Below are 15,645 nucleotides of genomic sequence, written 5' to 3'. Positions count from 1 at the left end.
TATCTTGTATTGACCACAATGCAACAAAAAATATAATCAGTGGAAGGACCTTTGAAGAAAAAATTCAAACAAATGAAAACTAAATAATTTAATTATAAAGAGTTGGTGGGTCAAATAACAAATCATAGAAATAATAGGTAATTTCATTAAGGAAAATGACAACAACGAGACAGCATTCCACAACTTTTGGAATGAAGTTCTTAGGGGGAATTTATAAGTTTAAACACATTCATTAACAAAAGAAAGAATTAACATATCAGTTGAGATTGCAACTAAAATAACTAGAAAAGCAATATTTTTTTTAGTTTAGAGAGTACAATCATGTTAAACATATTTCCACATTAGTCATGTTGTAAAAGAAAAATTAGAACAAAAGGGGAAAATCACAAAGAAAAAAAAGTGAAAATAGTATGCCTCTACCTGCATTCAGAAACCATAGTTCTTTTTCTGGATGTAGAGAGCATTTTCCATCATAAATCTTTTGGAATTGTCTTGGATCATTGTATTGTTGAGAAGAGCTAAGTCTATCATAGTTGATCATCACACAATGTTGCTGTAAATGTGTATAATGTTCTGGTTCTGCTCACTTCACTCAGCATAAATCTTTCAAGGTTTTTCTGAATTCTGCCTACTCGTTGTAGTGCAATAGAAATTCCATTACATTCCTATACCATAACTTGTTCATCCATTCCCCAGTTGATGGGCATCCTCTCAATTTCCAATTCTTTGCCACCACAAAAAGAGCAGCTCTAAGTATTTTTGTATATGTGAATCCTTTTCCCTTTTTTATGATTTCTTTGGGATACAGACCTAGTAGTGGTATTGGTGGGTCAAAGGGTATGCACAGTTTTATAGCCTTTTGGGCATAGTTCCAGATTGCTCTCCAGAATAGTAGTTGGATCAGTTCACAGCTCTACCAACAATGCATTAGTGTTCCAATTTTCCCACATCTTCCCCAACATTTATTATTTTCATTTTTTGTCACATTAGTACCTCAGAGTTATTTTAATTTGCATTTCTCTAATCAATAGTGAATTAGAACATTTTTTCATATTACTATTGATAGCTCTAATTTCTTCATCTGAAAGATGCCTGTTCATAACCTTTATTTTTTTGGGTGGGGGAGGGCAATGAGGGTTAAGTGACTTGCCCAGGGTCACACAGCTAGTAAGTGTCAAGTGTCTGAAGCCAGTGCTTTATCCAGTGCACCACCTAGCTGCCCCTGTTCATAACCTTTGACCATTTCTTAATTGGGGAATGACTTGTTTCTTATAAATTTGATTCAGTTCTCTATATATTTGAGAAATTAAGCCTTTATCAGAAACTGACAATAAAAATTGTTTCCCAGCTTTCTGCTTTCCTTCTAATCTTGGTTGCATTGGTTTTGTTTGTGCAAAACCTTTTTTAATTTTTTTTTTTTTAGTGAGGCAATTGGGGTTAAGTGACTTGCCCAGGGTCACACAGCTAGTAAGTGTTAAGTGTCTGAGGCTGGATTTGAACTCAGGTACTCCTGAATCCAGGGCCAGTGCTCTATCCACTGTGCCACCTAGCTGCCCCAAAACCTTTTTTAATTTAATTTAATTTAATGCAATCAAAATTACCCATTTTGAATTTTATGTTTCTGTCTCTTGTTTGCTCATAAATTCTTCCCCTCTCCATAGATCTGACAGGTAAACTATTCTTTCCTCTCCTAATTTACTTATGGAATCACCCTTTACGTCTAAATCATATACCCATTTTGACTTTATTTTGGTATATGGTGTGAGATGTTGGTTTATGCCTAGTTTCTGCCATACTATTTTCCAGTTTTCCTGCAGGTTTTGTCAAATAGTGAGTTCTATTCCCAGAAATTGGAATCTGTGGATTTAGCAAACAGTAGATTACTATAGTCATTTACTGCTATGTCTTGTGTACCTAACCTATTCCATTGATCCACCACTCTATTTCTTTGCCAGTACCAAATAGTTTTGATGATTGCTGGAGAAGCAATATAGTTTTAAATCTAACTAAAACACAAAGTAAAAACTCAGAAAAATCAAAGGAAAAATAGTTTTTAAACTATTGAAATAGTAAGCAAACCAGGAGTTGATAAACACACACACACACACACACACACACACACACACACCAAAATAGAAGAGCCATTATCTAATCTGATTTTTTAAAAAAAGGAAAATCAAATTGCCAAAATCAAAAGGGAAAATGTTACAACAAATGAAGAGGAAAATCTAAAATTGCTAGAAACTATTTTACTCAACCTTATGCTAGCAAAAATAATAATTTAAATTAAATGGATGAACATTCACAGATTAAAAAAATACTCAGGTTATTAGAACAAGAAAGGGAATTAAAATAACCCAATCTCAGAAAAAGAAAGTTTTTCTGTAACTATTGATATAATCATGTACTTTTTATTGTTTTTATAATTAATATGATCTATTATGCTTATAGTTTCCCAATGGAATTATTTGCTTATTTAAATTATATATTTATTATCTGATAACAAAATTGGAAAGGTGGAAGGCCAGGTGATGGGCTTTGAATGTAAAGTAGAGAATTTTATACTTGATCTTGGAGATAACAGGGAGCCACTGGAGTTTATGGGCTCTGAATAAACCTCAGAAGATTATAAAGACTATTCAGTATAAAGGAGATATGAATAAGTATTTACGCTTTACTCCTTTTGTTGATATTGTAAAGAATTGTTATTTGAGGTTTTTATGACCCCATTTTTGGCTAGAATTTTTAAAAACCCTCAGTGCAGGCACCGGCCTGGGGTTCGGCAAACTGCATGGTGCTCCACCCATTGGTTGTAGCCGTTGCCATGGCGCTGGCACCTCACATCATCACCACTTGCCGATGCCTACATGGGCCTGGAAAAATTTAAATGACTGGAAGCCTAGTGAGGGCAGTCAGGTGACTATCTGAGCAGCCAGCCAATTGGCTGGGGGCTGTGTGTGGTCAGCCTGGGGTCTGCTGAGAAGAAGGGAGGTTTTCTGCCATTCTAGCGTGAAGCTGGAAGGCGACAGGACGCTGCTGTGTGTTCTCAGCTGATTCCTGGACGGTGGTGTTGTTCAGGTTGTATAATTTCCCTTTCCCCATTTTATTTCCTTTCCCTTGATCCTACTGATCCTGTTTGTGTTTTTTTAAGTTCGTTCTTGTTAAATAAATCCTGCTCTGTTTTGAGGGAGGCTGCCGATCTCCTTCCTTGTCCCAATATTGTGGTGAGCTGCTTAGCTAACACTCCCCAATTAAAAATTGGTCCCTACAGTTTCAAGTTCTTTAATCCATTTGCAAGGATCATATGGCCTTAGCATGAATGAATGCAATTGACACCATACTAGAAACTTCAGTGATTAGTTTAGATCAAAGAGAAAAAGCACCATATGTACAAAAATATTTATAGCAACTTTTTTTATGGTGGCAAAGAATTGGAAAATATGGGGTATCTTTCAGTTGTGCTACATAAATGTGATGGAATACTACAGTGCTGCAAGAAATGATAAAAGGATAGTTTTTAAGAGAACTGGAAAGATTTTTGTGAACTGATGCAAAATGAAGTAAGCAAAACCAGAAAAATTTATACACTAACTACAATATTATAAAGACAAACAATTTTGAAAGGCTTAGGAACTCTGATCAATACAATGACCAACCACAATTCCAAAGGATTCATTATGAAACATGCTACTCACCTCCAGATAGAGAGGTCATAGATTCAAGAGTACAGATTGAAGTGTGCTCATGCACATATACATATACATAAATATATGTATATATATATATGCATGTATATGTAATATGTGCACATATATGGGTGTGTATGTACATCATCAATGCTGTAATTTTTGATACATGTTTATGATGAATTTTATTCTTGCCTTCTTAATTAAGGGGAGGAGAAAGTGGAAGGGAGAAAATGTGGACCTGAAAATAAAATTAAAACAAAACAAAACAATTAATCTTGTAAAAACAAAAACAAACAACCAAAAATTCTCATGGGAGGGAATGATGTTAGCAGAGCATGCAGAAAGTGGCAATTGGGAATAAGTATTCACTTCCTCCTCCTGGCCCAATGAATTGATCAGCTGAAGCAGTAGCCAGTATTGGCAGAGGGTCATGAGGGGCTTTCCTTATGGCAAAGACAATTTTGCTAGCTATTAGCAGCCAGAAGGTTATAGAATAAATGAATTCTAGGTTTTCAAAAATTTCTTCCTGACTTCAAGTGACTCCTCTATGTGGAAGTTGGGTAGAAGAGCTCTCAGATGCAGACTTCTGGTTAAGAGGCCAAGGTTGGGTCCCACTCATTGCAAGCAAGTTATTTGTTTTCCCTAAGGGAAGGTAGAAGTATGAATGAAAAATGGAGTATACTCTAATCACCACTACATAGCCTGAGGATTTAGGTTAATACACAGCCCTGACTATAGTCAGACCCCATCCCATATGGGAAGCTATGAGGTAGCTACCTCCTCCCATACCTTATCCCTCTCTGGGTTCCAGGGAGGGGAATATGGGAAACCAACCACACATGGAAGGGGGCAAGAGAGATCACATTCTTGGAAATCCAGGTGGAATGGAGAAAGCCTAGAATTTTTCAGCCAAGGTTTCCCTACTCATGTGCACTCCCTCAGAATGTCCTAAACTTTACCTCTTGGGCACTTTCTTGTAGACTGATCTTCCCTTCATGAAATAGTTTCTCTTACCTATTCTCAGTGACCAACCCCTCATCCCCACCCCCTCCAAGCAACAGGGTTTATTGGAAATCCAATATATGCCTATTTCTCACAGAACTTGTGGTCATCATCCCCCTTCCCTTCAGTGCTTCTCTCCAAGGTTTAATTTCTTTGGAGATACTCCCACCCCAATGTAGTGGAGGTAGAATTGCTCCCCACACCTAGCAGAAGATACATAGTGGAGAGGGATGTCTTCCAGCATCATTCTGCCTCAATCTTAAACATTAGATGTAGTGTCTGGCCAAGAGTTCCCTATTCAAGGGCTGAGCCTAGCAACTGGAGATGGGGCTGAGGGATGGTGTGGGGAGCATGCCACAACAATTCTATCTCAACTTCCCACCACCATTTTGTGCTATTACTGAACTAGCTGTCATCTCAATCACAAAATCCCTTTATTGGTTCCATAACCCCACCCCCCCCTCAAGGCCACATCTCCCAACTCTCTTTAAAGGGTTATCCAAATTTCTGCCTTACTCATAAAATTATGAATTACGCAGTTTCTAACTTATCTTTGCCAGCATCTTGATGTGGAGGATCCATATATCCTGGGGAAGGAGGAGAATGGCTGAGGAAAAGAGAGAAACATGGGCCCCAACCAGCAGGAACACCTGATTCCCTCTGCCCCACCTCTCATTAAAATAATGCCTATTTTGAGTATAGAGAATCTCTTCCTCTCCCAGGAGGCAAAAGTAAACTAGAAGTAGGAGCTTAAGGAGCCCAATAAAGCTACTGGGAGTGCAACACTCTATTAGGGCAACGGGGGAATGGAGAAGTTAGTTGTCAAAGAGAGTATGGCAGGGTGGGGGAGGAGCAATTAGGGGCCTCAGGATCCCACCCTATAAGGACTTGAATTAGGGCTATTTAGCCAAAAAAGACAAGACAGAGCAATATGAGTGCCTTCATTAGCCTTAGGATGATAGATTTACAAAGGCAAAGGACCTTGAAGGCCATTTTGTTCAAGTGATTTATTTGCTCAAGGTCACAAAGTAAATGGTATAACTAGAATTCAAACCCTGCTTCTCTCTCTGACTCCTAATTCAGCATTCTTCCCAAACTATTCTGCTTGGTAACGAATGGTAGCCCCCAAAGAGGCAAATTGTGTCTGATATAAGGAAAAGCTTCCCAACAATTCAAGCTATCCAAAAGGGCTGGTATGAGAGAATGGGGGTCTTTAAGCAAAGGCTGGAGGACCTCTTGTCAGGCATCAGTCAAAGAAAAAATATTTATTAAGTGCCTATTATGTGCTAGGTACTACTCTAAGTGTTGTTTTAGAGGAATTTTTTTTCAGGACCATTACAATAGTCTTTTGGCTGGTCTCTGCCTTAAGTCTCTCCCTACTCCAAACCATCCTCCGCTCAATAGTGACCAACTTAAAGCATGGGTCCAACCATGTCACTCCTATGTTCAATAAACTCCAGTGACTCCCTATCACCCCCAGGATCAAATATGAAATCCTCTGGCAAAGCCTTTCACAACCTAGCTCTTTCCTACCTTTCCAATCTTTTTATAGCTTACTTACCCCAAGTACTCTCTGATCCTGTGACATTGGCCTCCTTGCTCTTCCTTGCTCTTCCTTGCTCCAAAGACTCCATTTCCCTGCTCAGTGGTTGTTCACAGACCATTCCCTATGCCTGCAAGTCTCTTCCTCATCTCCACTTCCTGGCTTCCCTGGATTTCTTGAAGTCCCAGGTATCCTACCTTCAATAAGAAGCCTTTCCTCGGGGCAGCTAGGTGGTGCAGTGGATAGAGCACCAGCCCTGGAATCAGGAGTACCTGAGTTCAAATCCAGCCTCAGACACTTAACACTTACTAGCTGTGTGACCCTGGGCAAGTCACTTAACCCCAATTGCCTCACTTAAAAAAAAAAAAAAGCCTTTCCTCATTCCCCTTAACGTGCCTTTCCTTTGTTGGTTATCTCCAACTTAACCTGTATATAGTTTTGTTTGTAGAGGTTGTTTTTATGTTGTTTCCCCTAATGCTTAGTACAGTGTCTAGCATATAGTAGGTAATTAATAAATGCTTGTTGACCAGATGTCTGAGGTAAGGGTGTCCTCTGAAATCCATTGTAACTCTGGGAGTCTATGATTAAGTGAAATCCTTGTGGCTTTCCCTATTCCTTTGTGCTGCCAGGCCTGGTGGCCTTTGCAGCCTTGAAGGATTTACTTTAAAGAAGGTCCTCTCTTACATAATGAATAGCCAAGATGGCAGGTCTTTTCCATGGCCCAAAGGGTCAGATGAGCTTGGAGCCCATGAAACACTTTCCTCTAGGGTAGCACTCTTCCCAAAACAGGACAATCTCAGGATCAGTTTTCCAGTTCTATTTCCTCCCAGAACCCAGGTGTCCAATAACCCTGTAAACCAAGCATTTAGCCCTTTGACTGCCTCTACAGCCCAAGCTACTACCCCATCAGCTTCAACCCAACCTCCCCTGCACCTTTCTCCACTCCCCTCCCTGTATGATAGCAATCCAACTCCTTGGTCCAGCAATTCCTGCTCTCCTCACAGGCAGAGGAAGTAGTCCTGGGGTTCAGCAGTTATGTGGTAACGATTGGGGGTAAGGGGCATGAGACTTAGCATCTAATTACAAATGGGAGCAAGATGGGTAGGGGAATGTTAGGAGGACATGCTGGCAGGTCACAATTGTGGAGAATCTCAGCAGTCAGTGGTGACAGTGGCTGAGAGCTCCTGGATTCGCCAAGCACTACAGGTCTTGCATAGTATGTGACCATCCAAGGGGTAGCAGCCCTGACATTCTCCCTCTGATGACAGCAACAGTCCACATTCCTGGGAGGCAAGGGGAAAGAGGAAGGGAGGAAGAAAGGACAGGGAGACAACAAAACCTTGGCATTAGTCCTCTGCCTCCCTGTTCCCAGGACTCCCACATTGCCTACAGCTATATCCTCCACTTCCCCACCCCCTAACCCTCCAGCCCAGACTAGACCCCCCCTGACCTCGCATTTGTAGCAACCAATGTGGAAACTTCGATCAAGGGCAACAATCCTCACAGTCTCCTCTTGCCCAGGCTCAGGCATGATGGCACCACCACACACAGAGCATCGAGGGGCAAATTTCCTGAGGGCAGAGTGGAGAAGGGTGTTGAGACAAGGGAATAGAAGATAAAAGGGACACAGGGAGGTGGAACAAAGGATGGAGAAGACAAATCAACAGGTAAACAGTACAGCTTTGGGGAAAAACAATACTACAGACAGAAGAATCATAGTTAGAATGGTGCAGTGGAATGCATGCCAACTTGAGGTCAACAGATCTGGGTTCAAAACCTAGTTCTACCACTTCCTTGTCCGTCATAGCCCTACCTCTGTGGGCCTCAGTCTGCTCATTTGTAAAAATGAAAGATTAGACCAGGTGACTTCTCAAGTTTCTTCTAGTTCTAACATTATATCATTTCTATGATTCATAAGAATGGGGTAAAGATTTGGGGGAACTGGCATAGGTAGGGGAATGGAGTTGTTGAGACCACAGGGAAGGAAAGATTGAGAGAGGGAGGGACCATCAGGACCTGTGGAAGTCTTCAATACAGTGGATCTGGCTGGTGGCATCCACTGTGAAGGGAATGCCATCAAGGCCTTGGTGACACACAACACAAGTAAAGCAGCCAGGATGATAGGCCTTCCCCATGGCCCGTAGAATCCGGTCCAAGATAGGCTGGGAGCATATGGAACATTTTTCCAGGGTAGACTGTTGAAGAAGGGACAGGGCAGCCCCACAGTTAACTTTCTAGTCACACTCCCTGACAGAACCCAAGTGTCTACACTCCCAACCTCCAAGTGCTCCAAGGTGATGACCTTGGCATTTAACCAAGTCCCAAGGCTTTCCCCATTCCTCACTTCAGCCCCCAGAGCCCTCTAGGGAATACCTTAAAGATATGGACCCTGCCTAGCATAGACCATAGTCCAGCCACTCAGACCTGGCTCCCCTTGTAGACTAAGTTATCTGCTTCCCTAGCCTGGAAATTCTTTCTGACCCTAAATCTTCATTTACTCTGAACCTTGATCTCCTGTCACTTACCACATAGCAGCTTTCACAATATGCCTTCCTCTCCACTGCATAGAAGTGCTGGCCCCGGAGCTGAGCCCGGCATGTGGAGCAGACAAAGCAACCAACATGGAAGACACGGTCAAGGGCAATAACTCCAGCACCATCCCCTACCACGTCCTCCCCACAGCCCCCACATCGGCCTAAGAAGCAAGGCAGGGTGTGGGGGGGGGGGGAGAAGAGAAGGGAGAAGAGAGGTTCAATTTAGTCTAGAGAGTACCAGAACATCCCTGCATCCCCCCGAAAAAAGACTCTGGCTCACCAAAGTATTCTCCACTGGGTGGATGGTTCATGTCATGCACCAGCTTCTTGGTTAGTCTCTCCAGCTCTTCCTCAGGGGGGGCCCTGCTGGGGGCAGCCTGGGGGTATAGGAAGAGGGGACAAGAACGAAGTTCAATCTCCTCTGCCCCCAAATCCCCAAGAAGAAGAAGCTAAGAATTGCAGAGAACCATATCATAGTAAAAGCTTACATTAAATAGCACTTTGGGATTTCCTTAGGTGGATAAGGCAAGTATGATTATCTTCACTTTAAAGAAGAGGAAGCTGGAGTGAAATGATTTATACAATCACTAAGTGTTAAGAGCTGGAACTCACAATTGGATCCTTGAGCCCCAAACCCTGTTTTCGTCCCATGAGAAAAATTGCCTGGTTTCTCTCATCTTCTTTTTATTTTTTATAAACACCATTTTTTTGTGGGTTTTTTTGGGGGGGGTTGTGTTGTTTTTTTTTAGTGAGGCAATTGGGGTTTAAGTGACTTGCCCAGGGTCACACAGCTAGTAAGTGTTAAGTGTCTGAGGCCGGATTTGAACTCCGGTACTCCTGAATCCAGGGCCGGTGCTCTATCCACTGTGCCACCTAGCTGCCCCCTCTCTCATCTTCTAACACAATAGCCAAGGAAAGGGGAAGAAGAATCTAGCCAACCCTGGGCCCTCAGGTTGCTTCTTCCCTTTCTCCCAGATACCCACCTTTCCTTCAAAGGGTTTTGCCACCCCTACTCTAGAATCACTCCCACTTACTTCCCAACAATGACCTAAGCATTACAGTCTTCCTGACTCACCTTGGGTATATATCCTCCTCCTGTTCTTCTTCCTCCTCTTGGACCAGAGGCTCCAACACTATCCTCTTTGGCCCCAAGTTCTCTTTGCCCCTCATAGGAAACCCCCCAAGACTCAGCCCAACTGGTGGAAGAAGGGTAAGGAGCAGGGGGTGGACTAGAGGCCTGAGGGCCACCCCGCCAGGATTGTCCATACCCCCTTACAGGCTGAGCCACCTTCACCTGCACCGGGAAGGCAGGGCCAACTGGAGTGCTGGCTGTAGTATAGGAGGCAGGGGTAGGGCCTCCATAAGATGGGGCAGGGACCCTAGGTGGAGTGGTCACTCCTCCACCTGGTTTCAGGAGACCCATGCGGTGGGGAGGGGGTCGAAGGGGCTCATATGCCTAAAAAGAAATAAAGATAGCATGGGATGAGTGGGATCTACTTTGACTACCTGTACTTCTTCTGTGCTCATATATTATGACAACCCAAAACCCCTGGAATGGAAAAGGTTAGGGGATATGGCATCTTGAAGAAGTTATGAGGAGAAAGAGCCTTCTCTTCTCCAAGAATATGTTGTTGGAGAGGCAAACGATGAAGATTCTGGGAGGGAGTCACCTGTCTGTCTGGACGACATGGGGCATGGCCCCTACTACTATCCAGGTCAGCCAGCATGCTGGTCAATGAATCTATTTCTGCATCCAGACTTCCTAGGTGTATGGCTCCCCTGTCTGACCGAAGCCCCTGAGATCAAGAAGAAATGAGACAAAGGAGTAAGGAAATTTCTGCATCTTCTTCCTCGGAACCCAAACATCAAGTCCCCACCTCAAAATCCTTCTACTTCCCACCTGTGTGCTTTGGGAGACTCCAGGGCATCTCCCCAAAACTGGTGCCTGTTCTTCTTGTCGGCCTGGGCCCTGATAGCTTTGCTCTGCTGGAACATGGTAGGAATTGACTACACATGAAGTGGGGTTAAGGCGCTGCTTAGGGGAGGAGCAAATACGAAAGGAGAAGAGAAAAGCAGGCTTCCAGGAACAAGGGAAGGAGTGGTGTGGGACCGATTCGTTACTCCCCGAGGCTTCCTGTCTCAGCACAGCCCAGGTGTTAAGAGAAAGGAACTTGTAATAAGTGAGACCTGAGCTACAGGGGTGGGGGTGGGCTGGGGTGCTAGGGTCTCCAGCAGGGGATTAGGAAAAGAAAGGAAAATAGGGAGCTAAGGACGGGAAACGGGGACTAGAGAGGCTTTAGACACTCTCCACTCCCTGAGTCCTGGGCTGGACATGCCTGTTACCTGCTCCGTGGACTGAGGGGCCAGGAGTGCCCCTCAGGAGCGCTCTTCCCTGGGGGAGCCTGGTCGGCTCCGGCTGTTTTGGGGGAAGCCAGGTGGGGCCAGACATGGCAGAGACTGCGGCCCTCCCCCAGGAGTGGAGGAGCGGGTGAGAACTCCGGAGTCGCGTTCTTCCAGAGCTCAAGAAGGTGACTTTCTCTGTTCTCCACCCCGATTCTAGCTCCGGCTCGGAAAGAGAAGAAACTTTTCCTGCCTTCTCTTTTTTCTTCTACACCAATTTTGGGGAGGGCCACGCCCCCGGTGACATCACTACATTCCTAAGCGATGAGGGTCACGTGGTGGCCCAAGACTCCGTTTTTTCCATGCCTCTCCCCCCCTCCCCCCAGCCCCTCACCAACTTCCCCTCTACCTTCTCTAGCCTGACCCTTCCTATAGCTCGACTTTCTCCCGGTTTACCGGGGAGCTTGGGATGGAGGCTGGCGGAAGCTTAGAGAGACACCTAGGTAGGGGAGCCGAGGTCCTGAGGGGATGGGGGGCTGTGCCTGGGCTCAGAGTTGAAGAAAGGAAGACTGAAAGAGATGGACTTCTGATGGCTTGGTGAATCCTTGGATTCACCAGATCAAAGCCCTCCTCTACCTGGCATCTCATAGAGCCCTCCAAGCTTCACCTTTCCATTCCCTCCCTTCCAATGGCCAAGTAAAAAAGGAGTACCAACACTACCCCAGCCCCAGTCTTTCTACTTCCTTTCTTAAAAACAAATATGTGTGTGTGTGTGTATATGTATGTATATGTATATATATACACACAAACACATATATATGCACATATATATATAAACTTAAATGCATTTGTAATCTGCCCCATAAAACTGTCCTCATTCACATACAAAACAAATTCCTACATTGGCCATTTCTGAAAATGTTTGTTTCTGCTTTTTAAAGTTCTCTGGTCTACCCAGTCTTTGGGTTTTTCATAAACTATGATACTATGTTTATTTCCTTCTGTGTGTTGTGTACCTAATCTGTTCCACCGTTTGATCTCTCCCATTTTAAACCATGACCAAATTATTTTAACGATTACTGCTTTGCTGGACAATTTGAGATCCAGCAGGAGGTGAACATGAGTGTCTAATTTTTGACATTTTGTCTAATCTATATAACGTTGGCATTTTATAAATTGTTTTTCTTGTTGTTCTCACTTCACTCAGCATCCCTTCCCAGTTTTCCACTGAAACTGTCAAATTCATCATTTCTTACGGCACAATAATATTCTGTTACAGAGTTTTTGGTTGCTACAAAAAGAGCTGCTAAAAATATTCTTGTATACCTAGATCCTTTCCTTCTTTCTCTGATCTATTTGAGATACAGGCCAAGTGTTGGAATAGTTGGATTATGGGGTATGCACCCCCTTTGTAACTTTTTGGGCATCGTACCAAATTGCTTTCCAGAATTGTCAGACCAATTCACAGCTCCATTAAGTGCACTAGTGCCAGTTTCCCTACAATTCCCTTCCCCAACCTTTATCATTTTCCTCTTTTGTCATCTTTGCTAGTCTGATGGGTGGAGCTGCTTTAATTTTCACTTCTTTAATTTTTAGTGATTTACAGCTGTTGTTACATGGTAATTCATAGTTTGAATTTCTTCTTTTAAAAACAGCTTGTTCTTTTCCTTTGACTATTTGTAAATAGGGAAATGGCTCTTATTCTTATAAATTTGAATCAATTCCTTAATTATCCTGGATATGAGGTCTTTATTGGAGAAATTTGCTGCAAAGACATTTTTCCTATTTTCCCTTTTAATTTTAGCCACATTAGATTTGTGCAAACACTTTTAAAATTTCAAATAATCAAAATTGTCCATTTTATCTTGTGTGATCTTTATCATTTGTTTAGTCATGAACATATCTATCTATATATCTAAAAGGTAATTTCTTCCTTTTATTTTTAGGTCATGTATCTATTCAGTGCTTATCTTGATGTATACTGTAAAGCACTGGCCTAAACCTAATTTCTGTCAAAATGTTGCCCAGTTTTTGTAGTAGGTTGGGGTTTTTGGGGGGGTTTTTTTTGTTGTTTTTTTTTTTTTTGCGGGGCAATGGGGGTTAAGTGACTTGCCCAAAGTCACACAGCTAGTAAGTGTCAAGTGTCCGAGGCCGGATTTGAACTCAGGTACTCCTGAATCCAGGGCCAGTGCTCTATCCACTGTGCTATCTAGCCGCCCCCTTGTAGTAGGTTTTTTGTTGTTGATGGTGGTGGTTTTTTTGTTTGTTTGTTTGTTTTTGTCAAATACCAAATTCTTCCCTCAGTAACCTGGATCCTTGGTATTTTCATAAACCATACTACCATTTGTTTGCTTCTATGTATTTCATGCCTAATGTGTTCTGATGGTTGGCCTTTTATAACCGTGACCAGATTATTTTAAAGATTACTGCTTTATAGCAACATTTGAAATTTGATACTGATAAAACCCATTCCTTTAGTTATTATTATTATTATTACCCTTAGATTCTTGACATTTGTTCCTCCATATGGATTTCCTTTTTTTTTCTATCTCTATATAATATTCTTTTGGTAATATGATTGGTACAGCACTGAATACATAGATTAATTTAGATAATATTGTCTTTTTTAGTTTCTTCAGTGAGGTCTGTCATTATTTCTGCAAAGAGTGTTATTGGACTCAAGTTTCATCTTGGTTTTATTGGTGATTTATATATTTATTTTATATACTTCAACTGTCGAATTGTTTCAATGAACTTAAACTGGATCACTCTTTAGGGTACTCTAAGCAAATTATCCTATTATTAACAAGAGAGCAATTTTATTTCCTCTGTCTATAACTTTTATCTTTACATACAATGTTTACATTTAGATTTAGAAAGCTCTTGTTTACTATGTTAAAGAAAGGTCCCTTTATTTTTCCTGAGCTTCCTAGAGTTTTTCATTGAAATTGGTGCTGGATTTTGACAAATGCTGTTTGACATCATCTGTTGATAAAATGATATGGTTTTTATTATTTATATTATTGCTATGATTAATATTATTTATACTCTTCCTTTTGTTAAACAAACATTGCATTTCTCATTTAAACCCAAACTTTACCATAGATATAATCTTTCTTATATATTGTTGTAATCTACTTTGTAATACCTTAACATTTTGCATCAATGTTCATTGGGGATGGTGGCCTATGGCTTTCTTTGTTTATTTCATTTCTCCCTGGTTTGGATATCAAGACAATATTGTATCATAGAAAGATATTGGAAGAGTTCTTTATTATTATTATTGCAGAAAGTTTTTGTAATGTAAAATTAATTGTTCTCTGAAAGTTTGATAGAAGTACTTCTAAATCTATCTGGTTCTATAGTTCTTCCCATTTGGAAGCTCTTTATTTTTTTTAATATTTTGTTCAATTTCTTTTTCTGGGTATTTTATATTCTTATAAATATTTCTGTTTCTTCTAAGTTATGAATTTTGTTAGCATATAATTGGGAAAATAGTTTCTGGTTAATTTATTTTTTCAATTGCTGAGTTCTTTTCCATTTTTTATTTGAACTATTTGGTTTGCTACTCTCTTTAAAAATCTAACTATTTTGTTCATTTTTTCTTTAAAAAGCCCTAATTTTATTCATTTAATGTTCTGTTTCATTTTTACTAATCTCTTATTTTCAGAATTTCTATTTTGTTGCTTATTTGGGGATTTTAAAATTTTGCTTTTTAAGTTTTTTTTAGTTGTATACCCAAGCCATTGATTTGATCTTTCTTTTTCCTTTACTTTCTTTTCTTTTTATTTGCAGGGTAATGAGGGTGAAGTGACTTGTCCAGGGTCATACAGCTAGTAAGTGTCAAGTGTCTGAGGCTGTATTTGAACTCAGGTCCTCCTGAATCCAGGGCCAGTACTTTATCCACAGCACCACCTAGCTGCCCCTCTTTCTCATTTTTATCATTAGAAGTGTTTAGCAATATATATTTTTCCCTAAGAACTGTTTTTACTACATCCCATAAATTTTGATATTTTGTCACATATTGTCATTTTCTTTTATGAGATTTTCTATTGTTCTTATAATTTGTTCATTGGCCCACAAGTTCTTTAAAGATATGTTATTTAGTCTCTAATTTTTAATTATTCCAAGGGCCCTTTATTGAATGTAATTTTATTACATTGTGATTAGTAAAAGATGCATTTTATTATTGCTTTTCTATATTTTTTAAATCATAAAGGTATTTTATTATTTTTCCAGTTACATATAAAGATAGTTTTCAACATTTGTTTTTATAAGATTTTGAGTTCCAAATTTTTCTCCCTCCCTCCCTTTCCTCCCCCCTTCCCAAGACAGAAAGCGATCTGATATAGGTTATATATGTACAATCACATTAAGCATATTTCTGCATTAGTCATGTTGTGAAAGAAGAATCAGAACAAAAGGGAAAAACCTCAAAAAAGAAATCTCCCTGCTTATCATTTCTTACAGCACAATAGTATTCCATTACATTCATGTACCACAACTTGTTCAGCCATTCCCCAGTTGATTAGCATCC

General features: G+C 40.9%; 1 protein-coding gene across 2 annotated transcripts; it reads right to left on the bottom strand.

The window, feature by feature from the left end:
• Positions 1-5,171: 5,171 nt before the first annotated feature.
• TRIP6 (thyroid hormone receptor interactor 6) lies at positions 5,172-11,363 on the bottom strand. 2 transcript variants are annotated; one of them, XM_044005501.1, is made up of 10 exons: positions 11,112-11,363; positions 10,962-10,979; positions 10,669-10,775; positions 10,439-10,564; positions 9,844-10,224; positions 9,049-9,145; positions 8,760-8,929; positions 8,251-8,429; positions 7,685-7,805; positions 5,172-7,517 (listed from the first exon to the last, which is right to left on the bottom strand). In XM_044005501.1, the coding sequence occupies exons 1-10, from the start codon at positions 11,215-11,217 to the stop codon at positions 7,386-7,388; spliced, it is 1,437 nt and encodes a 478-aa protein (XP_043861436.1). In that variant the 5' UTR covers positions 11,218-11,363; the 3' UTR covers positions 5,172-7,385. The 2 variants fall into 2 exon arrangements, with proteins under 2 accessions (XP_043861436.1, XP_043861437.1); XM_044005502.1 differs by lacking the exon at positions 10,962-10,979 and having other exon boundaries at positions 10,669-10,751.
• Positions 11,364-15,645: the final 4,282 nt, after the last annotated feature.

The sequence above is a fragment of the Dromiciops gliroides genome, chromosome 4 (genome assembly GCF_019393635.1).
Source record: "Dromiciops gliroides isolate mDroGli1 chromosome 4, mDroGli1.pri, whole genome shotgun sequence".
Taxonomy (NCBI): Eukaryota; Metazoa; Chordata; class Mammalia; order Microbiotheria; family Microbiotheriidae; genus Dromiciops; species Dromiciops gliroides.
Note: the sequence above shows the minus strand (reverse complement) of the source record. Positions and strands in the feature narration are given on the sequence as shown.